Source organism: Felis catus, chromosome C1 (genome assembly GCF_018350175.1).
Source record: "Felis catus isolate Fca126 chromosome C1, F.catus_Fca126_mat1.0, whole genome shotgun sequence".
Classification (NCBI taxonomy): domain Eukaryota; kingdom Metazoa; phylum Chordata; class Mammalia; order Carnivora; family Felidae; genus Felis; species Felis catus.
In genome coordinates, this window is record NC_058375.1 from 104,910,040 (window position 1) to 104,937,970 (window position 27,931).

Below are 27,931 nucleotides of genomic sequence, written 5' to 3' on the forward strand. Positions count from 1 at the left end.
TAGCTATACGCCTGCAGAATAATTAATGGTCCCATTTTTCAACTATTTTCTAACTAGTAAAGACAAATAAAGAAAAATAGGCTCCCTCCACCAAGTAGTTCATTCTCATTATAATGAAAAACTCAAGTATTAAAGTAAAAACCTTTCGTAACACCACAGTTAGAATTAACCACTGTTAGTATTTTGGCATATTCCCTTTGGTTTTTTCTTTACCTAAAGTTCTTTGAGTTTTGTTTTGTTTTTGACATAATTAGGACCATATTGTCTATACAGTTTTCTACTTGTTTTCTTACTTTTAATTATATTGAGAACACTTTCCCATGTTATTAAAAATTATTTAAAATAATCTTAATGGCTATATAATTTCAGTTTTAAGAATATATCTTTAACCATTACTATTAGATATTTAGATTGTTTACAATTTTTATTTGATATAAGTAATATGGCAATAAACATCTTGTGTATTGAGAAACCCTTGTCCCATCTCTGATTATTTCCTTAAGGTAAGTGTGCAGTGAGGCTGTTTCAGTATTGCTTAGAGATATACATTGGTAGAACTTTTCCGGAAAGCAATCTGTATGTATTCAAAGATACAGGGTTGACTGCAGGGCTCTTGTTGTTGAGGTTGCACTAGTTTTCCTGGCTTTTAAGAAGCCCTGGCCCAGGTGATAGAAATGTTCTGTATCTTGATTAGGGAAGTGGTTACACAACTGTATCCATTTGTCAAAATCATCAAACAACACCCTTAAAATTGGTACATTTCGTGTCTGTGGATTATATATCAATAAGAAATTTAAATTTTAAAAACAAAGTTTTGTAGTATCAAACTGACACTTTTTTCTCGATATGGTCAGAAAGATGAAAAAGTAATTTTAGAAGGAATAGTTTTCTGACCATGTAATTCAGTGTTTTTTAACGCCATTGTTCCAGAACCACCCAATATTAGCTAGTGTTATGATTCACATACTTGGAGAAAAATCCATAGCAATTCCTAAAAAGGGAGTTATGATGATACCAAGAACTAAATTTATTTAGCCATAGTATGTGCTAGATAGCACGTTATACCTGTGCTATCCAGGAAGATAGCCACTAGTCACATGTAGCTACTGAGCGCCTGAAATGTGGCTGGTCTAATTTGAGGTGTGCTGCCGATATGAAATATACATCAAATTGCAAAGACTTAATACCAAACAAGAAATGTAAAATAATCTCATTAATAATGTTTTGATGTTGATAATGTTTTGGATATATGGGTTAAGCCAAATATGCTATTAAAATTAATCTCACCTTCCTTTTTACCTTTCTAATATAGTCATAGAACATTTAGAATCCCGTAACAGTTCACATTTGTAACTTGCTTTACATTTCTGTTGGATAGTACTGCTTTATCCATTCAGTTTTAATTCTCATAACGACCCAACAAGATAGATATTTTTATTATCATCAACTTCATTTTCCAGATGGGATTGAGGTTTTAGAGAAGTGAAAACCTTATCCAAAGTCATATAGACCTAATAGGCGACAAAGCTGGAACTGAACTCAGATGGTGTGTTTCCAGTCTGGACAACTAAGCACTCAGCTGAAATAGTATTTTAAGATTTATCTAGCTATGATTTTTCTAATCCCTTGCTTATAAATATCACTTATAAAGTAGGCAGAATTCGTTTTTACCAAATTCACAAATATGTGAAGCTTTCTGCCTACTATGTTGTAAACCAAAGCAGGGGAAAAAATAGTACGAAAGTGAGGAATAATTAAGAATGAGATTTAAGACAGTGTTGCTCTTTGAATAAAAAATGGTTAACTTGATTAACTAGTTATAACTCTTATTAGTTTCATCACTACCTAAGATGATAATTTAAGGGTTGGTAATAATATAATCCTGACAGAGTAAGTAAGTTACAGTGCAGAGAGTACTTTTTTTTGCAGAGAGTACGTTTTAGGGCCTAGAAAACATTTGGCATTTTGGATTTCTGTAAATAAACGTGAAGCTGGGAGGGGGCTGATTAATATCTTCAACAGGTACTTTATAGATTTCTACCTAAACAAGTAACACTAGAAACTTGGACCTTCTCCTGTAACCACAAGTTGGTTCGATCTCTGAATTATTTACAGAAAAATTAGGATCCTGTAACAGAATTTGCATTTCAAAGGAAGAGGAATCCAGAGGACACTCTTGTTCACTTATGGGCATTTCAGGATCAGTTTTTTAAAAGTGTTGGAACCATCACCATCTCCGTAGAGATTCTAGAGGGAGTTACTTTGCTGCTGTGACCAACGCATTAAACACCATTGCAAGAGCTGTGGTGGGGTGTATTGCCTGTCACTGACAAGCATTTATTGAGCACTGATAACGTGTAAGGTTTTGTGAAAGGCGCTACAAAGAGACAAACATGGAGACATGTTCCATATTTTTAAGGATTTCGATGTCCAATGGGAAAATAAGCATATAAATGAATAATAAGATGCTTTTTGAAAAAACTGGATTTAACCAAGATTCAAATCTAGGTCTGTCTCTTGGTTCCAATTTATTTGTGCATTTGGAACATATATTTTTAAAATTAAAAATAGCTTTTCACTGCAAAATCAATGCATAATACTCATAGGAAAAAAATTTAATACAGCTAAGCAAAAATAAGATAATAAAAATATCCATACTGCCACAATCCCACCATAGGAAATGTCAACATCTTGATGTATGTATAGCCTTTTGGACCTTTTTCTATTAATGTACGCACATATATTTTTAAACAAAAGGACTGTACTATACATGTACTTTCAATGAAAATTCCAACATATGTCATTTTTAGAGTGACTGAATAGCATTCTGTTGTCTGATTGTGCCCCAATTTATTCAACCAACCCTTTTTTGTTCATTCAGCACTTATTGAGTGCCTACTGTGTTCCAGGAGCTATCTTAAGACTACAGTGTTGTGTTACAGTGGTGGATAAAATTGTTTGGTATTAATTGTTTATAATTTTTCAATCATTAATAATGCTATAATAAACATTATTTTATATGTATCCTTATATACTTGTCCAGTCGTTCACTTGGGATAATAATTGAGCATATACTAGATGCCAGACAGTCTGGTGACTTCATTACGTATATTATCTCATTTAATCTTTGTGATCCAAGAGGCAGTGTTGTGATTTCAATTTTAAAATGAAGAAACAAGAACATGGAGAAATAAATAATTTGCCTTAGGTCATACGACAAGGAAGTGCAAACCTGTAAATCAAGTTCAAATTTGTGTGATCCTAGATTCATGCACTGCTAGCAATGTTAAGGTGAAATTACTGCCTCCAAGAGCATAAACTTTTTTTTTGTTTGTTTTTACTTTTTTTTTAGTAAGCTGTACACCCACCATGGGGCTTGAATTCACAACCCTGAGATCAAGAGTCACAGAACATAAATATTTTTAAAAAAATTTTTTAGTGCTTATTTATTTTTGAGAGTGAGAGAGAGAGACAGAGTGTGAGAAGGGCAGGGGCAGAGAGAGAGGGAGACACAGAATCTGAAGCAGGCTCCAGGCTCTGGGCTGTCAGCACAGACCCCATCGTGGGGCTCAAATTCACAGGCCATGAGATCACGACCTGAGATGAAGACGGATGACCAACCGACTGAGCCACCCAGGCACCCCAAATATTTTTAAGATGCTAAATTACTAATTTTCCAGCCACAAAGATTTTATTACCAGTTTAACCTTCACATCATGTCCATGCAACACTGAGGTTAGGTGCACTTGATTCTTAAAACTAAACTTAAAAATCTTCAATTCTTGGAATGCCTGGCTGGCTCAGTCTCTCGATCTCAGGGTCGGGAGTTCAAGCCCCATGTTGGATGAGGAGCCTGCTTAAAAAAAAAAAAACAAAAAACAAAAAACAATATCAAAAATCATCAATTTGTATGGAGGTTGGTTAAAAAAAAAAAACTTCAACTCAAATCAGAGAAAGAAGAAAGAAGCAGATAAACGTTGTGAAGTTGAGAAACCAATAAATGAGAGAGACACAAATAGAGACAAGAGAGTCAGAGGGAGATACTGACCCCCTTCTCCCTCCCATCACTTCAGCTTACCCCCAGCCCCACACCATCTAATACACCTTTTTCTTTTACATAAGCTTGTTTGAATAGTTTCTGTTTCTTACAGTCAGGATGTTGCATTTTAGAAAAATGTTCTCGTCATTTACAAGTTTATAGGATATGCCTTTTTGTGTAGTGTGTAAGACCCAATCTGCATTTGCATATTTGTTTTGGGATTTGTTGGGTTAAACAATAGAAAGTTAAAAATAGAAGGAAAAGTTCAAAACTTCTAACTCTGTGTAGTGACACAAAAGTGACCTGTTTACTTCATATATTATCTACATTTCTTTTTTTTTAAGTTTATTTATTCATTTTTAGAAAGAGAGAGGGAGAGAGAGAATCCCAGGCAGACTCCAGGCTGTCAGCGCAGATCTTGATGTGGGGCTCGATCTCAAGAACTGTGAGATCACGACCTTGATCATGATCAAGAGTCGGATGCTTAACCGACTGAGCCACCCAGGCACCCTTATGATCTACAGTTCTGTTTTTTATGATAAAAAATACTGAAATGTTCTACAGATTCTTAAAAGCTATCAATTTGATGTCACTGAGATTATTAAATATTCAAGTAGTTGATTATTGTCAGCACAGCCCTGAGTTGTCTTTCCTCTGCCAAAACTCTGTTACCTTCCCCAGCTGAGTGATGTATCCACCAAGAGACCTGTTCTTTCACAGGGATTGTCATTAGAGCCTCTGGGGTTGAATGGGACCTGTGATTTACACATCACTTTTTGGTACCTTTCATCTTTTAAAAGACAGTACAGGGGTTCCTGGGTGACTCAGACTCTTGATTTCAGCTCAGGTCATGATCCCAGTTGGACTCCGCGTGGGGCTCCACGTTGAGCCTGGAAGCTGCTTAAGATTCTGTCTCTCCCTTTGCCCCTCTGCCCCACTGAGGCATGCTCCCTCTCTTTAAAAAAAAAAAAAAAAAAAAAAAAAAAAAGGCAGTTTCGCCTAGCAGTTAAGAGCATGGGCTCCAGTGCCAAGACTACCTTTTTAAATCCCAGTTTTGCCATGTGTCCACTTATATGACTTTATGCAAATTATTTAACCTTTTTGTGCCTCAGTGTTTCAGCTGTAAAATGGAGGTCCATAATGGCTCTTTCACATCACTGTGGTGATGAACGGATAATAGAACATATATGAAATGCTTGCAGGAGAATCTGGCGTGGGGGAAGCAGTCAATAGCTGTTACTTGCTGCTGCTGCTGCTGCTACTGTTAACTGCTCTTCTATTTGGGGAACTCTGGATATTCATCATCAACCACCTCTGCCGTCACCCATACTTCAATCACTTGTTTTGAAACCCTTCAAGACCAGAATTCTGTTATTATCCCAAGTAGGAATACACCAGGGCAGTGATAAAATTTACTATGAACGTAGTAGCCCAGCTGCCAGATGACCTTTGTGTTGTGGTCTGTGAGGACAAAAATGTTTAGTAGCTCAGGTTCCGTTTGTGCTCACTTAAAATGTCCCCTTTGAGGCTCCCAGAGTCAGCACCTGTGTAATTAATAGGCCAGCACAGAGCCTTCCACAGCCATGCTTGCTGCAGGCAGGTTATTTGGGGCTTTGCTTCTTGTATTTTTTTGCGGTGGTCACCATTCTACTCCTGTAGTTGTGGTTGCTTTGAGAAATTGATGTGGTCTTAAATGTTCCCAGTGGTGAGAAAGTGTATCTCTAGCTCTTTTGGTTTTCGGTTGATAACCTCCTTTCAGGCCCCTGTATAACTGATATTACAGGCAGTTGTGTCCCTGAGGAGTCTGTTTTCTGCCCTGTGGACTCCAAGGGTAGTCCTTTCTCCTCACACAGCCCTCCAGTGAATGATATACGCACAATGCTGGCTACAGGCAGAATCCCACTGGTGGCTTTTGCCCTCTTTCTTCTCAGTGAGACAATAAAGCCAAGGGCTCCTGTTTATTTGTTTTCTTTTGCTTTGCTTTTAGGGTTTTGGTTTTTTTTTCCCCGTAAGTCAGGTATCTAGTGCTAAAGTGGGAACTGGGAAGGAGAAGCTATGTTTTTTAATAGGCAGTTACATTGTTTGTAAGAAAGTGTCAATTCCTCAGTGGAAGTGGTTATAATCAAGGAAATATTTTGTCTTAATCCAGTGTTTCCCAAGGTCTGTCCTATAGAAAATGTGTTTGGCATTTGTTTAGTATTGATAGGTATTCCACTAAAAAAGGATTCTATAGCCAACTAAGTTTAGAAAATAAACTTAGTTTATTGGGCGCCTGGGTGGCTCAACAGGTTAAGTGTCCAACTTCAGCTCAGGTCACGATCTCATGGTTTGTGCGTTTGAGCCCCGTGTCGGGCTCTGTGCTGTCAGCTCGGAGCCTGGAGCCTGCTCCAGATTCTGTGTCTCCCTCTCTCTCCACCTCTTCCTGCATGCTCTCTCTCTGTCTCTGTCTCTGTCTCTGTCTCTCTCTCTCTCTCTCTCTGTCTCTTTCAAAAATAAATAAACAGTAAAATTTTTAAGGAAAATACTGCCTCCCGGGCGCCTGGGTGGCTCAGTCAGTTGAGTGTCACACTCTTGATTTCTGCTCGGGTTGTGGGATCGAGCCCCGCATTGTCAAGCTCACACCTCTCTCTCTCTCTCTCTCTCTCTCTCTCTCTCTCTCTCTCTCTTTCTGCCCCTCCCCCGCTAGTTCCATCTGTCCTGTCCCCTGGGACCAGTGTTCCTAGCCTAGCTCAGCCCCCCTCATAGGCACCCGGTCTTATCCCTCACCTCCAGGATATGACTCCAAACTGGCTCCTCTCTCCTCAATCAGTTTTTCCCACTCTAGTGGATCATTCATAGAAACTTACTGACTTTCCCCCACCCTTAAAAACCCTCCGGTAGCCTCCTATCTCTTTCCAGGTCCCGTATCATTTCTCTGTTCTCGTTTGTAGCACAATTCTTGAAGAACTCTTTATAGTCACTGTCCCTGATTCCTCTCCTGACATATTCTCTTGAACCCACATATTCTTCTAAACCTCACTCTGTTCAGTTTTTCACCCCCATCACTCTCCAGAATTGCTCCCACTATGGTCTCTAGGGACCTCCACATGGCTAAACCCAGAGTCAACTTTTAGCGCTCATTTTACTTGACCTGTCAACATCATTTGACACAGTTAATAGTCCCTTCACTTGGAAACACCTTTATCCCTTAGCTTCCAGAAACTGTAGTCTCCCGGTCTTCCTGTCTCGCTGGCCGTTCCTGCTCTGTCAGTTTTGTTCATTTTTCCTATTTTTGGAACCCCTAGAACACTGTCCTTAGACTTCCTTAGTGCTTAGATGTCCTTAGTCTTCTCCTCTGTACCCACTCCCTTGGCAGTCTTCTCCAGGCTCATGGCTTTAAAGTCTCTCTGCTACAGACTCCCAAATGTGTATGTCAAGTCCAGAGTTTCTGCCTCAGCACTATCAGTGTTGGGGACCAGATAATTCTTTGTCGTAGTGAACTGTCCTGTGCACGGTGGGATGTCCAGCAACGTCGCTAGCCTCTGGATGCCGGAGCGCACCAGTTACGACAACCAAAAATGTTTCCAAACATTGCCAGATATCCCCTGGGGATAAAATGACACCTCTCTGCCCCCCCTTCCCCATTGAGAACCACTGTTTCTAGTCTGAACTTCTTCCCCAAACTCCAGATTTGTATATTCAGCTGTCTACTTGACACTTCGGTTTGAGTGTCTAATTATCCATATGTAACATGATCAAGACCACGCTTCTGATATATCTTTCTAAACCTAATCCTCCCTCAGACTTCCCACCTCAGTTAATTGTATACCATCCTTCTACTAGTATGCTTAGGCCAAAAACCTGGGTGTTTCCTCAACTCCCCTCTTTCTCTCACACCTGCATCCTGATTCATCAGTAAATCTTACAATCCTTTGCTTCCACGTGTGTCTAGAATCTGACACGCTCTTACTACTACTGCCCTGGTCCATGCCACCATCATTTTCTACCTGGATTGTTACAACTGCCTCACCTTCTCTGTATCACTAGAGTGACCCTGTGAAAATTCGTAATTCAGGGCATGTCACATCTCTGCACAAAAACCTCCGGATGTGAGGTGCCTGAGTGACTCAGTTGGTTAAGCATCCAACTCTTGATTTTGGCTCAGGTCACCATCTCACCATGCATGAGTTCGAGCCCCACATCGGGCTGTGCGCTGACAGCGTGGAGCCTCCTTAGGACTCTCCCCCCCCCCCGCACCCCCTCAAAATAAATAAATAAACAACTTCCAGATGTTTTCTTTCTTACTCAAAGTAAAAATCAAAATCCTTACAGCAAGCTACCAGGCCTCACGTGATCTCATCTTCTACTCCCATCCATCTCCTTCTGTCTCCTCTCTCACTACCCAGACTTCCAGCTACACTGGCCTCCTCTCTGTTCCCCAGCACACGCGGCCTTGGTTCCTTTGCACTTGCTCTTTCCCCAGATAATCTTCTCTGTTGCTTCATTCAGGTCATGGCTCAAATGTCAGTTTCTCAGTGAGGCCTTCCTTGACCACAGGATTTAAGATCTCACACCACCAACACCACCTCCACTTCTCTTTCAAACCTGCTTTATTTTTCCCCATCGCGCTTTCTTGATCTGACATACCCCAGACCACTGCATCCTGCTTACAAGAATAAACTCTGAAGCCAGATTGCCTAGGTTTGTATCCCAACTCTGTCACTCTCAAGATGTAGGACCTAGGCTTCTCTGTGCCTCAGTTGCTTTGTAAAGTGGGATAGTTTTTATCTCATCAGAATAGAACCTCACCTACAGTGTTAGGAGTTCACCATGATTATTTTTGTTGTGTTATTATTATTGTATTTTAGTTATTAACTTCCTTTATCTTCCCCTTCCCTTATTGGAATGTAAATTCCATGAGAGAACTTTTTTACTTTGGTTATTGCTATATTCACAGCTTCCACAACAGGGCCTGGCACATAGTAGGCACTTAACAAATATTTGCTAATCAAATTGTCCTCTGGAAAGAGTAATGGGGAAGAGATGAATCCAGGAAGACCTGAGCTTTATGTGTACCATTTAAAACTTTTACCAAAAGAATGTGTTCATGTATTGTGTCCTCAAAAAGCTTATAGACTTCAGTGGAAAAAAGACATGTAGACAAATGAATTCCTAGAGGATTGATAATATGAGAGTTGAGTTGTAAAAGATGCATAGTTCAGATAAAGTATGACACAGATGGGCAGTCCTCCAGGCAGAGGGAATAGAATGTGCAAAAGCAAAGAGGTACAAGATATCAGAGCAGCTCTGAGCGCTGTAAGCAGTGGAAAATGAGAAGACTTTTCAGTGTTCTGGGCTATTAAATGCTCCGTCACATCCTTCTCTCTGACCCACTCCTATATTCCAGCATCTCTAGTGTTTGGCTGTAATTAGAAGATTATTACTCCATTAAGGCAAACATTTCAAGTTTTTTTCTCATTACTTTCCAGAAAGTCCTTTTCTAGGTTCCTGCTTCCCATAAATTCCATTCATTTTGTTTAATTATTCCCCTTCACATTTGATTCTAGCTTCCTTTGGTGTCTTTGGTTTTCTTATTATTAAGAAACTCATATAGGGGCACCCTGGTGGCTCAGTCATTTGAGCTTGAGTTCAGCTCAGGTCATGGGATCGACCCCCGCATCAGGTTCCAGGCTGAGAGTGGAAGCTTGCTTAAGAGTCTCTCTCTCTCTCTCTCTCTCTCTCTCTCTCCCGCTGCCCCTCTTCCCTACTCATGCTCTCTCTCTCTCTCTCTCAAAAGAAAAAGAAAAAAAAATCCCATATAATTTCTACCTGTGGAATATAGTGAAAAAAGAGGAAGATGTAGGTGATAGACAGTCTTGCTATATAGCTTTAAGAACACAGTTGTTCAACGAAATTACTTTAGTAATGAAAATCTAAAATCCTATAAGTGTTAGTCTCTAGTTCCTTACCAAAGACTAGAAAGTGAAGAAACTCTTTTCTCAATGTGCGATGCAAGCCTTTCTTGAGGTTGACTTTAAAATTGGGGCCTTTTACTGCCCACCTTGCTTCTTGCCATAGAGTTGGGAATCATGACAGCACAAACCAAGATGAGCAGTAGCATTAACCTCCTGGGTTCGCTTCTGGAACCTTCTTTGTTTATATCTTGTCTCACATTGAATTGTGACTGTATCTGTCTCGGACAGTCCCTTAAAGGTAAGAATCCTAACAAGTGGGTCGCCTGGGTGGCTCAGTCGGTTAAGTGGCCGACTTTGGCTCAGGTCATGATCTCACGGTCCGTGAGTTCGAGCCCCGCGTCGGGCTCTGTGCTGACCGCTCAGAGCCTGGAGCCTGTTTCAGATTCTGTGTCTCCCTTTCTCTCTGACCCTCCCCCGTTCATGCTCTGTCTCTCTCTGTCTCAAAAATAAAAATAAAATAAAATAAAAAAAAGAACCCTAACAAGCGATCCTTTGTACACCCAGCTCAACACCTACCTCATAACGGATGCTCAGTAAAACACTTGTTAAATTGAATTGAACTGAGCTGAATTGAATTAGATTATAGTACCACAGGAGAAGGGGACTTTTTAGTTTGCTTTGTAAGCGAAATTGATTTAAAACAAAGCTAGGAAAGAAAAATCCTTCTTTTGTTGTTTTTCATAAACATAGTCTAAATTTGGGGTATAGATACCAATATGTTCACCGCCCATAATTTTTTAAGCATTCCGCAGTGACTCATCAAAGTCCTCAAATAGATACTTTTTAAAAGTCACAATGGCCCTAGGAAATAAAATTAGACTTGGCAAATATAAATAGTATTTTCTCTTTGCAGTCAAAAATGTGGGGTCTTACTGATACGCAGAGGAGGATCATTAAGTATAATTTCAGTTAAGTTACTTCTTTTCTTTGCACCGGTAGCAGAGTCTGAAGGGAAGCAAATAAAGGTCACCACTGAATTCCCGTAGGGTTTCCCAGCAGGTTTGTTTCATTCTTAACCATCACTGACCAAAGACTTCTTGTGCTGTCTTTCAAGAAAGCAGTGCTGCTTCGTTTCCTGACACTTGTTTTCTGTCCTCCACGTGTCTCCAGTCCTACTGGCCAGAAAACCAGTCCAGACAGACGTGCCCATATTTCAGTAGCGGAATAAATGAATTTAGCTTCTACTCCTTTCCCTCTACTTCATCTTTTTTTTTTTCTTTTGCAAAGGAGTTTTCATTTAAATCCTCCAAGTGCCAAATCTGCCAGGTCTAAAACTGCAAAACACTGGTAATAATAAGGGACCTGGCCATCACCCCTCCAACCCTCTGCTACAGGTCTGTCTCCTGAGAGTGAGTGTGGCACTTAAAAATACCGCCCCCAGAGCTCCTATATCACAGCAAAGGCTCTTTTGCCAACAGGAGCCATTGAGATGAATTCACTTATTCAGTATACCTTTATTGGGTCCCTGCTAGAAGTCAGCATCTGTGCTGAGTGAGCGCTGGAGATCCACCTTGGAGATTGAAGAAGTCTCAGACCCACCCTAAGCACCTCACAGTCTAGTGTGACAGAAATAACCGAGGAGTACCTACGGAATAATCATACAGAGCTAAAATAGCACCAGAAAGTGATTAGAGCCGTGGGAGGGATCCGTCCAGCATGGAGGAGTTTGAGAAGGCTTCACAGAAAAGGTGGCTTTTAATCCTTAGCCTTAAAGGATTTCATCAGGGGCACCTGGGTAGCTCAGTCAGTTGAGTGTGTGACTTCAGCTCAGGTCATGATCTCATGGTTCGTGGGTTTGAGCCCCGCATCAGGCTCTGTGCTGACAGCCCGGAGCCTGGAGCCTGCTTCGGATTCTGTGTCTCCCTCTCTCTCTGCCCCTCCCCCACTAGTGCTCTGTCTCTCTCTTTCCCTCTCTCAAAAATAAACATTAAAAAAATATATAAAGGATTTCGTCAGACAGAGAAGGGCTGTCTAGCATTTTGGACACAGGACCTAAGAGCAAACACGTGGGAACACACATGAGGTGTTTAGGGGACAGCAAGTGTTGGGGCGCTCCCGGGGCCGCAGGGTGGGAAGTGGAGTCAGACGAGCAAGGGAACAATCCAGTGGCAGTATATGTGGGGCCCGAGGGCGCAGGTTCCAGAGCCTGGGTTTGAGTCACAGCTAAGCCACTTACTGGCTGTGGTGACCTTGGAAAATCACTTCACCTCTCCATAGCTTGATTTTGTCATCTTTTAAATAAGGATAATAGCGTCTATTTCACACATACGTACACATGCACGTATGGCTTAAAACAGTTCTCAGAACACAATAAACACAAGTATGAGTTATTGCAAGGACACAATGTGAAGGGCCTCAAGTTTTAACTCGTGCGTCATTCTGTAAGCAAAAGAAAGGTCTTCAAGTGGAAGAGGCAAAAATATGCAATAGGATATCGTCTGTATTTTAGAAAATGAATTCTAGTGCCACTTTGCAGAGGACACTGGCTGAGGAGGAGACTGAAGGGACACAGTCCAAGTTCTGAAGCCATTTCGAGAGTACAGATAAGAGGTGCTCGATGGAACGTGGTTCTCAGTTAATACAGTAGCCTTGCCCTTAAAACTCCTGGGTTCCTAACTAGAAATTTCAAACGGGAAGTTTTAGCCTTACCAGATCTTGCAGATTTAGTGCTAAAAAACCCCATGAGAACCCTGGGGAGGAGCACCGAGGGAGGGCTCTCCTAGCCCGGATGTCTGAGTGCCCCGCACACCAGGACAGTAATCCTTGCATACCCTTCACGATCTCCTTCATCCAGTCACAAGTCACGGGCAAGATCTTCTAATTTGGAGATGCTTTTCCTTTTCCCCCTTTGAGTAACCTCAAGTCTACCGGTCAGTTTCCTAGAGGAAGTTCTGGCTTCCGGACTGCACAGCAGAAGCAAGGAGAGCTCTCAAGTTACAGCGAGGTCCACAAGCAGACGGTGAACCTGAACCGGCGCGGGGAGAGGAGGCGCAGGGCGAGGAGGCCGGCGCAGCTCGCCCTCAACCTCCCTGCAGGCTTTCCCCACTGGCCGCAGGTGTTGGAGGAGAGCCTTGGGTTTCACGCTTGTCCTTATAACCCACCTCCAGGTAGCCTGCTCACTCCTGAACTGTAGGCACAGACACCCACATCCCAGGGACAAGTTGAGAAGAACTCTGTGCCGGTCCTGACCCACCTTTCCCGTGGTTTCCTTATCAAATAAACAGATATATTCCTTGTATTTGACAGCACAATCACTTTGGTTTCTGATGAATTTTGTTGGGATCTCACTTGAGAAAAGGGTTATCAGAGCTCAGAGGGGTTTAAAAAGTAAACCATTTGATGCACACGCTACATATCCTCCCTTCTCTTGACCCCTTTTACTTTTCATTAACCACATTCCTGCACACCTCATTTTTGAAAACTCATCATGTTTCTGTAGAAAGCCATCCAAAAATTGTTCCTACACTGCAATTTTCTGTGGCACTGAGAAACCATGTATGACTACAATAAAAATCCATTTTGTGAAAAGATACAAGTTTTTATTTCTTTGGGGTTAATGGGGTTTATGGGAATTCGCAAGATGAGGCATGAGTTGGCTTTACACCAAACAGAGAGAAGGCATCGCTTCTATCCAGAGGATATTTAAACTATGTCAACGCTCAGGCGATTAAGTATCCAGCTCTTGGCTTTGGCTCAGGTCATGATCTCACAGTTTGTGGGTTCAAGCCCCACATCGGGCTCTTGCGCTGACAGTGCGGACCCTGCTTGGGATTCTCTCTCCCCTCTCTCTCTGCCCCTTCCCCGCACGCATGCTCTGTTTCTCTCTCTAAACAAATAAACTTCAAAAAATTAATGTCAAGGCAGATGATAAGTTCTGGTGTCAATTTCAGTTCTCTTGAAAACAGTGGAAGCTGATGTCACTAATGCCAGATTACAGCATCCTCAGATCATAGCAAAAACACAGCACAATCCCTCTCTGGCTCTCTGTAGGCCCTTTATATGTTTTTTAACCTTTCTTTCATGTGGAACCGAAAATATTCTCTAGCCTCAGATACCCTAGGCTCAAATCTGTCACAATTATCAGACTTTGGGGATGATATATAAATATAAATATAAATATAAATATAAATATAAATATATATGATATATATGTAAAAGTGATAAACTACCTCATAGGATCGTGAGGATTAGATGAGATAATACATATAAAGCACTTAGAACATTGTAAACACTAAATGAAATTTGACTACGAATAGGACAGTAAGACTGATTCCTATCTCCAACTTGGGGCTACAAAATCACTACATAAAAAGTTTGGATTCCTGTCAACCCTCCCACTGCACTAATCAGCAACTCAAGAAATAAAAGGAAAAATAAAGGGCATTCCATCCATCCCCCTTTTCCCATTCCTCCTCCCCCCTTTTCATCGTTTCTTTAACTTCCAGTCATGTGAAGCCCTAAGGCTTTTGGCTGTAGTATAGCTCAGAGCTAGGTCTTACTTCTCTTTTCTTTTCTTTTTTTTTTTTTTTTGGTGGGTCACTTTAGGTACTTTTTTCTACGTTTCCAATTTTTATAATCCTAAAAAAGGGAGATAGCCTTCACTTGGGGAGACAGTATTTTAATTTTTTATTTTTTTTAATTTACATCCAAATTAGCATATAGTGCAACAGTGATTTCAAGAGATTCCTTAGTGCCCCTTACCCATTTAGCCCATCCCCCCTCCCACAATCCCTCCAGTAACCCTCTGTTTGTTCTCCATATTGAAGAGTCTTAGGTTTTGTTCCCCTCCCTGTTTTGTTTTTTTTTTAATTTTTTTTTCAACGTTTATTTATTTTTGGGACAGAGAGAGACAGAGCATGAACGGGGGAGGGGCAGAGAGAGAGGGAGACACAGAATCGGAAACAGGCTCCAGGCTCCGAGCCATCAGCCCAGAGCCTGACGCGGGGCTCGAACTCACGGACCGCGAGATCGTGACCTGGTTGAAGTCGGACGCTTAACCGACTGCGCCACCCAGGCGCCCCCCCCCTCCCTGTTTTTATATTATTTTTGCTTCCCTTCCCTTGTGTTCATCTGTTCTGTGTCTTAAAGTCCTCCTATGAGTGAAGTCATATGACATTTGGGGAAGACAGTATTTTAAATGCAGCATGTTAGAAGTTACACAGTCTTTTCAAATAAACAGAACCCTCCCTCCAAGCAGGAAGACCTGTGCTTCCCTTCCTCGAGGTGAGATAACTCTTTGGAATAAGAAGAGTAAGAACGGAGACTTTTCTTAGACCATTGCCCTGAGTATTTGCCCGCTCCCATTCTGCTACCCAGCTGACAATGCCAAGTCTAAGAAAAGAGCCTTACAGGGGCTCCTGGGCGGCTCAGTTGGTTAACCGTCTGCCTTTGGCTCAGGTCATGATATCTCTCTCTCTCTCAAAAATAAATAAATAAACAATTTTTAAAAAAAGAGAGAAAGAGACAGAGCCTTAACTTCAGGATGTTTGATGCCAGAAGTTGGCATTTCTTCTTTTTTTTTTTTAATGTTTATTTTTGAGAGAGAGAGTGCAAGCAGGGAAGGGGCAGAGAGAGAGGGAGACACAGAATCCAAAGCAGGCTCCAGGCTCTGAACTGTCAGCACAGAGCCTGACGCGGGGCTGGAACCCACGAACCGCGAGATCATGACCTGAGCCGAAGTCAGACGCTTAACCAACTGAGCCACCCAGGCGCCCCTGGTATTTATTGAGGATGAAAGACTTAAATTTTTATTTAAGATTTACAGAGCTGATCACATTATTAGTGGCCTTTCATTTACCATTAAAAAAACAGCATTTTAGTTAAAGTCTCATGTGCTTTTGATGCCCTCTCCTCCACAGATTGAAATGCCCTAGTCAAATGTCCCAGTTACTCTACAAAAGACGAGGCTCTGCTTTTAGGCGAACAACTGTTTGGATGACAGTTTTTGCCCAGTAAACTTGCAGGCAGCAACTCACAAATCCTCACTGGTGAGAGCTCCTTTATTCCTCCCTCAAGTGGACTGGCTTATAAAACAGTCAACCAAAGCCTGGGTGGCTCAGTCCGTTAAGCATCCGACTTCAGCTCAGGTCATGATCTAATGGTTCATGAGTTTGATCCCCACATTAGGTTCCTGGCTGACAGTGCAGACCTTGCTTGGGACACTCTCTCTCTCTCTCTCTCTCTGCCCCTACCCACACTTTCTCTCTCTCTCTCTCTCTCTCAAAATAAATGAACTTAAAAAAAAAAGTCAACTGAAGAATAAAAACTGGCAGTTGTATCTTATCCATGGTGATGCTGTTAGTGGGGTAAGCCCATCACAGGTCCTCCCAGTATCTTATCTCCAAAAAGAGAAATTAACGTATTTTTGTGGTTTATGTGTATGGCGGTGTCAAGCTCACTGAAGACACAGCGCTATGAAAATGTGCAAAAGAGCCCATAAGTTCTCACTCTGAGATTTCTCACTTAAGAACTGGTCTTTGGAAACAGTCCTAAGTCATAGATCCCGATAGATCCCAATTCAGGTGGCATGAGGATCACCTGGTGGGAGAGAAGCCAGTTGGAGAACAGGCACCGGAAGAGTATGGCACAGGGGAAGAGGCGTGCATAATAGGACCAGGGGAGACAAAACTGTGGGAAGGCAGGGGCAGGATAACATGCAGTACAGCAGTGCAGGTTAGTGGTGGGGGGAGAAGCCCAGAGATTTATGTAACATCTTAAGGAGCAAATAGGCAAGAAAGGTTCTCCAGCCCACATGCATCTGTTCTGGAATCTGAAAATTACTTTGGAGGGTTTTGATTTCCGAGCAGTCCCTCTGCCTGATGTTCCACAAGGCTCCAGCACCTGCCTGATGCCACACACAAGGACCCCGCTACCGTGCATAGAGAAGACACTCAAATATTTGTTGACTAAAAGGAGGGGAAAGAAGGAAGATAGGGCAAGTCATGAATTACATGTTTCCCATACACCAGAATCTATTTAAACTCTGAATTCAGGCTGCTCTGATCTATCTGGCCAGCAAGCCCTCAAAAGATCGTGCAGGCTAGTATGCTGGGACATTTTGCTTCCTCATTATGAAGACACCCCTGGATTCTTATTCTTGAGAAATACAGATGGTGGGAAGGGGAGAGGGACTGTGTGTGTATATGGTGTGGTGTGTGTGTGTGTGTACAAAGCCTAAACGGTAGGCTGGAGTCAGAAAACCTGGATTCTAATCCATTTAGCCAGTAACATGCTGGGTAAACTTGGGCAAGCCGATTGATTCGCTGAGCAGTTTACTCATTTTCCAAGTGGGAATAATATTTATTCTATATACCTCACAAGGTGGCACTAAAGATTTAAAGAAATGATGTACAAGAGCATTTTGCAAGGATAAATTTCTTTATCAGCCTAAAATAGAGGAATTAATTAGTATGGTAAATGAGAAGAGGTTAAGAGGAATATTGTTGGATTAGGAGGAAAGGAGGGTGCCAGAGAAAGAGAGAAGCCCCTGTTCATTTGACAGATGCCAGAAAAAGCTGAGCCCACCCCATTCCTCAAACCACAAAATTGGCCAATACTTCCTTTTATCTGGAGACATCTCCGGGAAAAGAGTTCTTCCTTTTCCCTGCTCCTGTGTGCCGGGGATTCGTATTCATTTAGTGGTTATTGCGTGTCTACCATACGCCAGGAGATGTGTCTGCTTGCTATTATTCAATAATTGACCCTAGAGGGCAACACTTGCATATTTTCATAGGACTTTCACAGGTCACCTCTGATAGTCCCCTTTGCTTGTTGATGGAAGTGGCGGTTCATCCCTCACCTTTTAATACATGGAGGCACAGAGGCCTAAAGAAATTCGGTCACTTGACCTAAGGCCACAAAGTGGTGATGATGAAACTAGTGCCCAAACCTGGGTCTCCTGACTCGCCTCCTCCCCTTAAATACGTATGGGGGGGGGGGGGCGAGTGGGGAGGAATGAAGTTACTAAGATGTTGGTCTGTAAGCTCTGAAGCAGATCTGGTGTAGGAGGCATCAGCAGCCATTCCCCCAGTCATCAGAGCATCTTCTGGGCATTGAGCCCTTCCCTCCACTGGACTCTGATGGGATGTTTACATGTCAGTGCCGCGGGAAGAGATACCCAGGGTCGTAGGAAGTTTAAGCCTCCCCCGGAGCTTACATTTAAAGCCACATGATATTCTGGACAATGGCTTTGGAGACAGAGAAATCTCTTCCTGCCAGGAATTAGCATGTGTGTCTGCACATCCCTGAGCCATCCTGAGTCTCACTTTTCTCTGTGTGCAATGGAGATCATTCTATCCACTTCATCCTTAGGCTCAAAGAAGGCCCGAGGCTTTGTAAACGGGCAGAATTGTGCATTAATATTAATTCCACTCCCAACGCGTCCCCCTACACATCGATACCCCCATGCTCCCGGAACGTAAAACTTTTCCCCAACGTCTGACCTACCCAGGCCACTATCTCTGCCACCTAAGGAGCGTGAATTCCAGATGCCAGTTCCCGCTCTTGTTTTTGTTTTCTGTTTGGGAGGGAGCCAATCTCGATCTGGGTTATCTCGGTCTTCCTAAACCTCTCCCTATTATCCGCTCCGGCTGCCTCCGCGGTCTGTTCGGGCAGGTCCGGCGGGGTGGGGGTGCGGGTGGGGGTCTCCCGGGCCCCACCTCTCGCTCGGGCCGCAGGTGCGAGCGTGGGTCCCGCGCCCCCCCCCACCCCGCTCCCCGGGGAGCCGCTCTCCGGCTGGGTTTGGGTCCGTCTTCTTCACCCTCAGCGAGTCAGAAACAAAGGAGGGGGGGTGGGGGAGCGCACCATCTCCGGCTCCGCGATTCGCCCTTTATTCTGAACTCGCAACGTCAGCGGGCCGGCGGATGGAACGGCGGGGCGCGGGCCGGGCCGGGGAGCAGGCGGCGGGGGCGCGCGGGGGCCCGGGCCGCGTGGGCGCCGGGATGGAGGGCGCCGGGGGGCGGGGAGCGGGCGTGCGTGTGTGTGCGAGTGCGAGGGAGGCCGGCCTCTAGTGTAACCGGAGCTACAAAGAAGGGGAGCGTCCGGGAGAGGGAGGGCGGAGCGGCGGCGGCGCCGGGGGCAGCTCCGCCAGCCGCCCCTTCCCCCGCGCCCGCGCCCACCCGGAACGATGAAGAAGAACAATTCCGCCAAGAGGGTGAGTGCGCCCGCGCCCGCCACCCACCGCCCCGAGGGCCCCGGCCTCGCCGCCCCGGGGGCTTCCGTGCGGGGACTCGGCTCGGGGGCGCGGACTTGGCTCACTTTCCTCCCGCCGCCCCCCCCCCCCACGGCGCCCCCTCCCCCGGGCTCCCGGCCGCCGCCTGCGTGCGCTCTGCGGCGGCGAGGAGACAATGAGAGAGAAAATGAAACGCCGTTTCTCCCGGCGCGGCGGGGCCCGAGGCTGCGGGCGGGGGCGGGGAGCCCGGCGGCGATCCCGAGGCCGCCCTCCGCCCAGGCTGGGCCCTGGCCCCCCGCTCTCGCACTTGGAGTTGTTTATCTGGGGGAAGAGGGAGGGCGGCCGTGGGGGAGAGAGTTGCCCCGAGCGCAGACCTGCCGAGAAGTGGGGAGCGAACGTTGGGCGCCCTGAGTCCAGCCTGGGGAGGGGGTGGGGGGAGGGGGCGGTCGCGGGAAAGAAGGGGCGAGGGGAGCCGAGGGGGGTCGCGAGGGACGGAACGAGAGGAGGGAAAAGCGATAGCCCCCTAACCGGACGGTTCTGCTCTTGCCCGGGGGCAGGGGCCTCAGGATGGAAACCATCCGTCCGCACCTCCGGAGAAGGTCGGCTGGGTCCGGAAATTCTGCGGGAAAGGGATTTTCAGGGAGATTTGGAAAAACCGCTATGTGGTGCTGAAGGGGGACCAGCTGTACATCTCTGAGAAGGAGGTAGGTGCCCTTTACCACCTCTGTCCCCGTTTTCTCATATTCAACGTTTTGTCCCTCCACAGGGGACTTCCCTATCTCCGTCCTCCCCCTGCCCTCAACCCCCATTTTGTTCCAAAAGCAAGTTCAGCAATTCGGTTGGTCTCTACCCCCATCAGATCTGCAGAGAAAGGTCACCCCTTCTCTAGAAGACCCGGGTTGGAATTCGAAGTTGAGTGTGCATCCTATTTAATGAATTTTCTTTGCAAACACCTTTCTGGCAATGACAATAACCCCCCTCGCAAGAGGTCCCAAAAGTTCTAAGTGTCCCCTGTTGCCCCCTACCCCGTCCTGGCAGCTGGCTGAAGGTAGGATTTTTTTTTCTCTGCTACTGCTGCTGAAAAACTCTCTTCAGCTTCTCCTCCACCCCTTCCTGTCCCCCCCAACCCTAAGCCAGCTAGCCTCCTCTTTTCCTGTCTCTAGAAGGAAGGTCTACGCAGGTCATCTCACCAGTGCAGCTGTCCCAATCACAGAAAACATGCACAGCCCTGGGTCATCCTCACATGACCTCAGGTAGAGTATCTGTGAGTGTAGTTGTTTCTGTTGAAGCCAAGGTTCCTAGCCAGTATGCTTCCTAATCCATTTAAAGGAAAAAAAAAAGGCAAGGAACGTATTCTCCACCATTCCCGACTTCCCCCATTTGTATCAGAAAGGAGACAAATGGAGTCACGAACTCCTGTAAGTCTCTGCAGAGTTAAAATGAAGCCCACAGTCCACATTCGGAACCTGAGGCCAGATCATTGAATCCAGACTCTTTTTTATCTCTATAATTCGAGAGACCCGTACCACTTGAGAAACTGAATTGCCCCTCCATGAGTTAGAAGTCATTCCAGCCCCTACCTTCTGAGACTGTGTCAGCATAGCCTGGGAGACTGTCCCCTGCGCCCCTGGTAGGATGGGCCCTTCCTCCCCCAATCCCGTGTTCCCTAACCCCCGGAGGCTCCTGGGAGTCCACCCTGAGTTCTAACCTCTTCTGCTTTCTGCAGACTTTATTTAGGTAAATAAATCCTTTTATGGTATTGAAACAGCCACACGCACAGTCCTAGAGAAAGTATTCATCCGAACAGAACATCTACCTAGGCAAGTAGGGAAGAACGAAGCTGTGTCAGGGCCAGAGAGAGACATCCCCTTCAGGGTGTTTCAGCCTTACTGTTTACACTAAGCCAGGAACTTGGTGATGGAGGGAGGTGAGAGAAGAATTTGATTGCAGGATTTATTTTTAAGGGCCACTTCTACCCAATCCCAAATCCCATAGAAGGTTTTTCCACAATTGGCTGGCTTTCCAGTTTAAAAAATAATACTAAGAAGCAAGTGTCAAAGTGTATCTCCTGTCTTCCTCAAACTTCATAATGGCAGGAAACTCTGGTGAGCAGTCAGAGAGAACTTCCTACACGTCAGAGGGGAACCATGAGAACAGTGAAAGGGGTAGAAGAAAGAAGACATTTTTTTTTCTTGTTTATGTTCGTCCCAAGAACAGAGTCTGGGGGGCAAAAGAGCATACTTGTTTCTTGTGTGTGGAGGAAGGAGTACGGAGACAGGGGGAAGGATGGAATGACCTCAGCCTCCCATGCCTGGTGTCCTGTGAGTCAGGAGCATCTGACTGGTCACGGGGCCCACTGCTCCTGCTGAGAAAGGCACAGGAGAAGTGGGAACCAGCCTACTGTCACCTCTCTTCTTGGGAGCCTGTCCGTGCCATGACGGGCCTAGGCTGAGAGTGAAGCTGACCCAGGACTCTAGGCTCTATTCTGTCCACTTCCCATAAGCTCTGGAGCTAAGAGATTCAAGATTTGTGTTTGAAATGCAAAGTATAATGTTTGTAACCTATGTGTTAGTGCAAAAATATTCTTAACCCTCTCCTCTTGATTTTTCAGTGGTCTTTTTTTTTCGTTACTTATCATAAAGGCAGGATCTCCCACAACTGCCTGCACCAAGAAATCCTTCTGTATTTGTTGTTATTAATCATTTTCCTCATTCTCAGTCAAAGGGCACCTTATGATCATGGGGTTGATGTAGAGCAACAGGAACTAGATCTTCAGGAGATCTCATGGTAGAGGAGACTGGATTCAGGGCATCTGTTTTGGCAAGGGAAAATCCCTTTCTGCAGGCTCCGGGGAAAAGAAAGGTTCACTCTGGAAGATGGGAAATTATAAATGAGGCTTTGGGAACTTGACAGAGGAAAAACCGTACAGCAGAGAACAAGGGCCTTGGAGTTACCCATCTTCCCTGGGAACCCCTGCCTTGTCAGGGCCCGACGCCTGTCACTGTCCCCTGCTTCCTGGAGCTCCTTGTCAGCTGTGTTCCTGCCCTTCCCTTCTCCCCTTCCTGTAAGGGAAACAGAACAAGTAACTCTCCTTCCCTGGTTGCATATACACACCCAGCACTTTCCTCTCCAGGGCTTCTGGTCTCTGCTGATAGCCTCCAATCTGAGGAGGGAGGGCAGGTGACCTGATGCATCACCCTGCCTCCCTGCCCCGTGTTTCTGGGAATTGTTCTCGGATCCCCTTGCTGACATCTTCTTCACTTCCATCCACAATCCTCCCAGGCCTCTGGTCACTTCCCAGCCCAAAGCCAGGGAGCCCTGGGAAAGGGACAGCCCTGTGCCAGGGCAAACAGACAGATATACGAGCAGTCATTGACCCGAATGAGGCCGTGCAATTAGCCCCCCTCCTCTGCGTCAGCCGCTTGGCCTGCAGCAAGTCTTAAAACAGACTTTGGGGCTCCTGGGTGGGTCAGTCAGTTAAGTGTCCCAACTCTTGATTTTAGCTCAGGCCATGATCTCACGATTCATAAGTTTGAGGCCCAAGTCGGGCTTCTGTGCTGGCAGCTCAGGGCCTGCATTGAAATCTCTCTCTGCCTCTCTCTCTCTCTGCCCCTCCCCTGCTCACTTGCTGTCTCTCAAAATAAATAAACATTTTTTTTAATAATGAAAAAATAAAACAGACCTTGGCAGAAATGTTACCGGAATTTGTGGCACTCTGCAAAGGCTAGTTGGGTCAGAGGATATGGATAGGATTGTGGTCTCTGATTAGACCTTCCGCAAGAGAGTTCAGAGCCAAATGCTGGCTACAGCTGCTAAGGGTAGAACCAGGGTGCCAGACAGATACCACATGCAGGAAAGGCTACGTTTAGACACAAGAACTGCCCGGCAGTAAGGGACTTAGGCTCTCAAATTGGAACCATGGCAAGAAGTAGCAGAATACAAGTCTGAAATTTCGTCCTCCAGGGACAGTATAAGTGCATCTTTGTCTAGAGAGAGGTAGAGGATTGTTTTTTAATGTCTTATTTACTTGAGAGAGAGAGAGAGAGAGAGAGAGAGCACATAAGCAGAGGAAAGGGGCAGAGAGAGAGGGAGACAGAGAATCAGAAGCAGGCCCCAGCCTCCGAGCTGGCAGCACAGAGCTCAGCAACTGTGAGATCATGACCTGAGCCGAAATCAGACGCTTAACCGACTGAGCCACCCAGGTGCCCAGAGGTGGATGATTTAAATGGCTTTTGAGGCCTGCAGGGGCTAGGTTGGGTTGTCAGAGTACCTTGGAGGGAAGAAGGAGGGTTAACTACAGGTGTATTTTTCAGCATGTCTCAACAAACTGAACACAGGGGAACGCTGTTTCTGTGGTGCTGAAGCTCCTGAAAGGAATGAGGTAGATGACTCTAGAGTAGTGTAGATCTGAGGAGGGAGTCAGGTCAGGTACTAAAGCAGCAGTGCAAATGTTTAATAAGATGGGGGCACCCAGAGGCGGCCTTTGCCTCCAGACATGCCCTGATGCCGGCCCTGCTGGTCTCTCCTCCCTCTAGATGATCAGCATCCACGTCTATCCAGGTCTTGCTTTCTTCAGGATGATAGGATTAACCTACTAGCCGTCTAAGCCGTGTCTTGAAGGACAAAACAGGGTCAGAGTGAAGAGAGACATCGTGGGGTTCCGGAAACAGTAGCTTAGCTGAAGAGAGTGCCGATAAGGGGTTTAAACGGAAGCCCGCCTGAGGAGTCGGGGCAAGGCCTGCGAGCGGGCCTTGGGTAGGACAGCCCCCCTGTCCTGTCATCCCTCCCTTCTCCTCAGGCTTCTGCTTCCCAAGTTAGGGCTAAACTAACACTCTGGGGAGGCACCAAGTAATTTTCTCCTCAGCACCTCCCCTCTAACCCTCCCCTAGGTAAAAGATGAGAAAAATATTCAAGAGGTATTTGACCTAAGTGACTATGAGAAGTGCGAAGAGCTCCGGAAATCCAAGAGCAGGAGCAAGAAAAATCATAGCAAGTTTACTCTTGCCCACTCCAAGCAGCCCGGCAACACGGTATGTCCTGTATGTTCCGCCCCAGGAACCTCAGCCCGCTTGTGTGTAGGGGGCAGGGGAGAAACCCTTCCCTCTGCGGGTTCTCCCTCTCCACTCCAGGTTCAGAGGCCCGGACTTGCTCTCCTGCCAACTTTTGTTATTTAAGCCCAGAATATCCTGGCCATTTCCTTCCCTCCGGGCAAGCCAGCCTTTAAACTGTCCGACCACAAAGATCATATCTCTCTCTCTCTCTCCTCTCATTCTCTCTCTCTCTCTCTCTCTCTCTCTCTCTCTCTCACAGACACACACACGCATGCATGCACACACGCACACGCATACATCTCTTGGGAGAAAATCACTTTTCCCTGTACCCTGATGGGTGGTTGAAGTTCTGAATCTAGTTTCTCTTGTCTGAGGGACCTCAGGGAAGTTCCTGTCACATTCTGTTTACTCAGACCTTTAAAGATCTTTACTTTGGTACCTGTGCTTTACCGAACCTCCTCTCATTCTCTCCAGCACCATATTAGTATCCATTACCCTTCTTAACTCTTCCCTGGTCATTTCTAAAGCAACCTCTAAGCTGTGGCCCCTTCTAGGAAGAAAGGCCGGTTTCCTTAGGTTATGGATGACTCCAGAAGCGGAAGGCCTCTCCTTCTAGGAGCTGGGTCTGAGGGAATGAGACAGTAACTTCTTCACTGTCATAGTGAGGCACCAACCGCAAAGCCCTGGCTGAACCACGAATGTCTCCCCCACAGGCTCCCAGCCTCATCTTCCTGGCAGTTAGTCCAGAAGAGAAGGAATTGTGGATCAATGCCCTCAACTCCGCTATCACCCGAGCCAAGAACCGTATCTTGGATGAGGTCAGGGGGCTCATCCGGAGGGGAGGAACACCGGCGCAGAGGCAGTGACTCACTAAAGGGGGAGATTACAGGGCGGGCCCCCCCTTACATGTTTCCCCCCACCAGCTACACTTCTTTAGCTCCCTTTAAAAACCCCATTCTCCTACCTTCTAAGTCCCTCTGCCACAACTCCTCTTTCCCTGCTTTGTGATGCATGGGGCCAGCCCCAGAGGCCCCGCATGTACGGTAAATGCCTTGCCCTTGGATCTTCTCCGAAGCAGTTAATGGGGTGGGTTTATTTCCCAGTCCAGGCAGGTGCAGGCCTCAGGGGCTGCTGGGTCAGGACAGAGTCTCTGAAGAGCACCCATGACTCACAGTGCATCTCTTCAGGTCACCGTCGAGGAAGACAGCTATCTCGCCCACCCCACTCGAGACAGGGCAAAAATCCAACACTCCCGCCGCCCCCCAACGCGGGGACACCTAATGGCCGTGGTACGTAAGATTGTAAGAAAGTAAAAGTTGTGGAAGGGCCGGTTCCACATCTATGTCAGACATGATGGTACCTGAGACCGCCCACCAGAGGCATTTGTGGTACCAAGGTCTAAGGCTGGGGCAGTCCCTCTACCCGTCCCCCTGCCTGATTCCTCCATATCAAAAATATTTAGCACCTACTGTGAGTTCAAAAGTCCTTGCCCTCCTTTCATCCTTTGTGGGGAAATGAGATATACCCACAAGGAAAGTGAAGGAGTAGAAGAGGTGAATGCTGTTCCAGGGAATGTAAGCGACCGCTCAGCGGCTGGCTGTTGTGGCGGGTGACAGCATTAAGCACTGCAGTAGTCTCCAGGAGGAAGGCTCACCGTGAACCACTGTAACACACAAAATGTGGTTCCTTTCCCTGTCCGAGCCTTCGGTCTCTAGGGAGAGAGCCAGCCGGGTACAGTAGAACCGGGCAGAACTGGGTTGGGGCCTAGCCTTGTGCTTTGCTCTCTCTGTGTGATTCCCTGAAGCTGCACGTCACCGCCGGTAAAGCGGGACGGTAATCGTGCCCGCCTTGAAGGGTCGCTGTGAGGAAGGATTGAAGCAATTTATGTATCAATCCACGTGAGGTACCGAACACCCCTGTCAGTTTTTTTATTGTAGTATTCTGGAAATAGAACAAGTTTTGTTTTAAGGCAAGGGGCTCAGAGTTGTCAGGAGCAGAAGCAGTGGAGGTGCGTGGCTCTGAGGGTACAGGTGGAGGAGGACAGTTAACTTGCTGTGTGGAGTATCCTGAGTGTGTCAGACCCAGTTCGATGCTTAGAGTCCACTAGACAGAGGAGAAAGACACTCTTCAGGAAACTCATAGTAAAGCGGAGAATAGGGGAAACTAGCAGAAGCTACTTTAGATCACAGAAAAATGAGAGAAAGGTTCAAACCACCATCAAAGGAGTAAGAAAAAGTAAAACAGCCCAAGGGCTTGAGGATGGCATGCTTCTCATTCAGGGAAGGCACGTGGAGGAGGGAAGTGACCAGTTTGCATCTCTCTCCCAGTCAGTCCCAAAGGGCCCACTGCTGGCAATTCTTCCCCTTCATTCCCGCCCTCTCCCCTCCAGGCTTCCACCTCTACCTCGGATGGGATGCTGACCTTGGACCTGATCCAGGAGGAAGACCCTTCTCCCGAGGAACCCACCTCTTGTGCCGAGAGCTTCCGGGTTGACCTGGACAAGTCTGTGGCCCCGCTGGCAGGCAGCCGGCGGAGAGCAGACTCTGACCGTATCCAGCCCTCCTCAGACCGAGCAAGCGGCCTACCCCGAGCTTGGGACAAGCCAGACAGAGGGGCCACCTACACCCCCCAGGCACCCAAGAAGTTGACCCCCACGGAGAAAGGCCGCTGCGCTTCTTTGGAGGAGATCCTGTCTCAGCGGGACGCCGCCCCTGCCCGCACCCCCCAGCTGCGGGCCGAGGACCCCCCGGCCTTCATTCCACCCCATCCGGGGCAGCTGTCCCGGATCCAGGACCTGGTAGCCAGGAAACTGGAGAAGACTCAGGAGCTGCTGGCAGAGGTTCAGGGACTGGGAGATGGAAAGCGAAAGGCCAAGGACCCCCCTCGGTCCCCTCCCGATTCGGAGTCCGAGCAGAGGCTGCTGGAGACCGAGCGGCTGCTTGGAGAGGCCTCGTCCAATTGGAGCCAGGCGAAGAGGGTGCTGCAGGAGGTCAGGGAGCTGAGGGACCTGTACAGACAGATGGACCTTCAGGCCCCCGGCCCCCACCTCACACCAGCCACTCAGCACAGTCAGTACCGCAAGAGCCTGATGTGAAGGCAGGGGGACGGTGGCTGGGACTTGGGGGGTGCACAGACTCATCTCCGAGTGTTGCAGGATAAAGCTTTTTTATTTACCTCAGTTGAAAAAACCTCGTTGCGCATGCTGATGCCCAGTCCTCTTCCCACCCTCCTTTCCTTCCCTGTCCCTGTCTCTCTGACACCTAAATTGCCTCAGGTTTGAGGAGGTGACCCCTACAGCAATGTTAAAAAGCTTTCACCTAGAGGAGAGATAGAGGGGGATACGGGCATAGTCTGGCCATCCACACACACCACCCCTCTGAGGCTGGAGGGGAATGCCTGCTCCCGAGGACATGTGTAAGCTCCTGAGTTTGGGGGAAGGGTTTTTCTCCTATGTCCCATTCCCAGTTTTCTGTTGGAGGGTGGCATGTCAGCTACCCAGCTCTAGCCCTAGGGATAGGGAAGCCATTGCCACCTGTGTGTGCACACAGAAGTGACATCTGCCCCAGCCCTGATCAGGGTGTGGGGGATCCCACCAGACACCAGCTTCTTGCCTCATAGCCTCTGAATGACATTGAGCTGTCTGGATCTCTTGCCGGGTTTCTCCTTTTAATCTCCCACAGCCTTCCCACTACTGACTCAAAGATCCAATGCTGGGCAG

General features: G+C 46.4%; 2 protein-coding genes across 6 annotated transcripts in view; both read left to right on the forward strand.

Annotated features, from left to right (window-relative positions):
• VPS45 (vacuolar protein sorting 45 homolog) overlaps window positions 1-13,523 on the forward strand; it is a 65,785-nt gene extending 52,262 nt beyond the window's left edge. The window contains exon 15 of one of the 3 annotated variants that reach the window (XM_006935074.5): window positions 2,116-3,030. In XM_006935074.5, the coding sequence (XP_006935136.2) occupies window positions 2,116-2,134 (19 nt within the window). In that variant the 3' untranslated portion in view covers window positions 2,135-3,030. Of the gene's footprint in view, window positions 1-2,115; window positions 3,031-12,846 lie in introns of those variants that run through there. The other 2 variants (XM_003990560.6, XM_045033453.1) reach the window with 2 other exon arrangements.
• Window positions 13,524-18,945: 5,422 nt separating this feature from the next.
• On the forward strand, window positions 18,946-27,391 carry PLEKHO1 (pleckstrin homology domain containing O1). Of its 3 annotated transcripts, XM_023259106.2 has the most exons (6): window positions 18,946-19,144; window positions 19,720-19,866; window positions 24,052-24,192; window positions 24,927-25,031; window positions 25,401-25,502; window positions 26,603-27,391. In XM_023259106.2, exons 1-6 carry the CDS (start codon window positions 19,118-19,120, stop codon window positions 27,305-27,307), a joined length of 1,227 nt encoding a protein of 408 aa, XP_023114874.2. In that variant the 5' UTR covers window positions 18,946-19,117; the 3' UTR covers window positions 27,308-27,391. The 3 variants fall into 3 exon arrangements, with proteins under 3 accessions (XP_023114874.2, XP_019693325.1, XP_019693326.1); XM_019837766.3 differs by lacking the exons at window positions 18,946-19,144; window positions 19,720-19,866; window positions 24,052-24,192 and having other exon boundaries at window positions 25,317-25,502; XM_019837767.2 differs by lacking the exons at window positions 18,946-19,144; window positions 19,720-19,866; window positions 24,052-24,192 and having other exon boundaries at window positions 24,935-25,031; window positions 25,322-25,502.
• The last annotated feature ends 540 nt before the right edge of the window (window positions 27,392-27,931 follow it).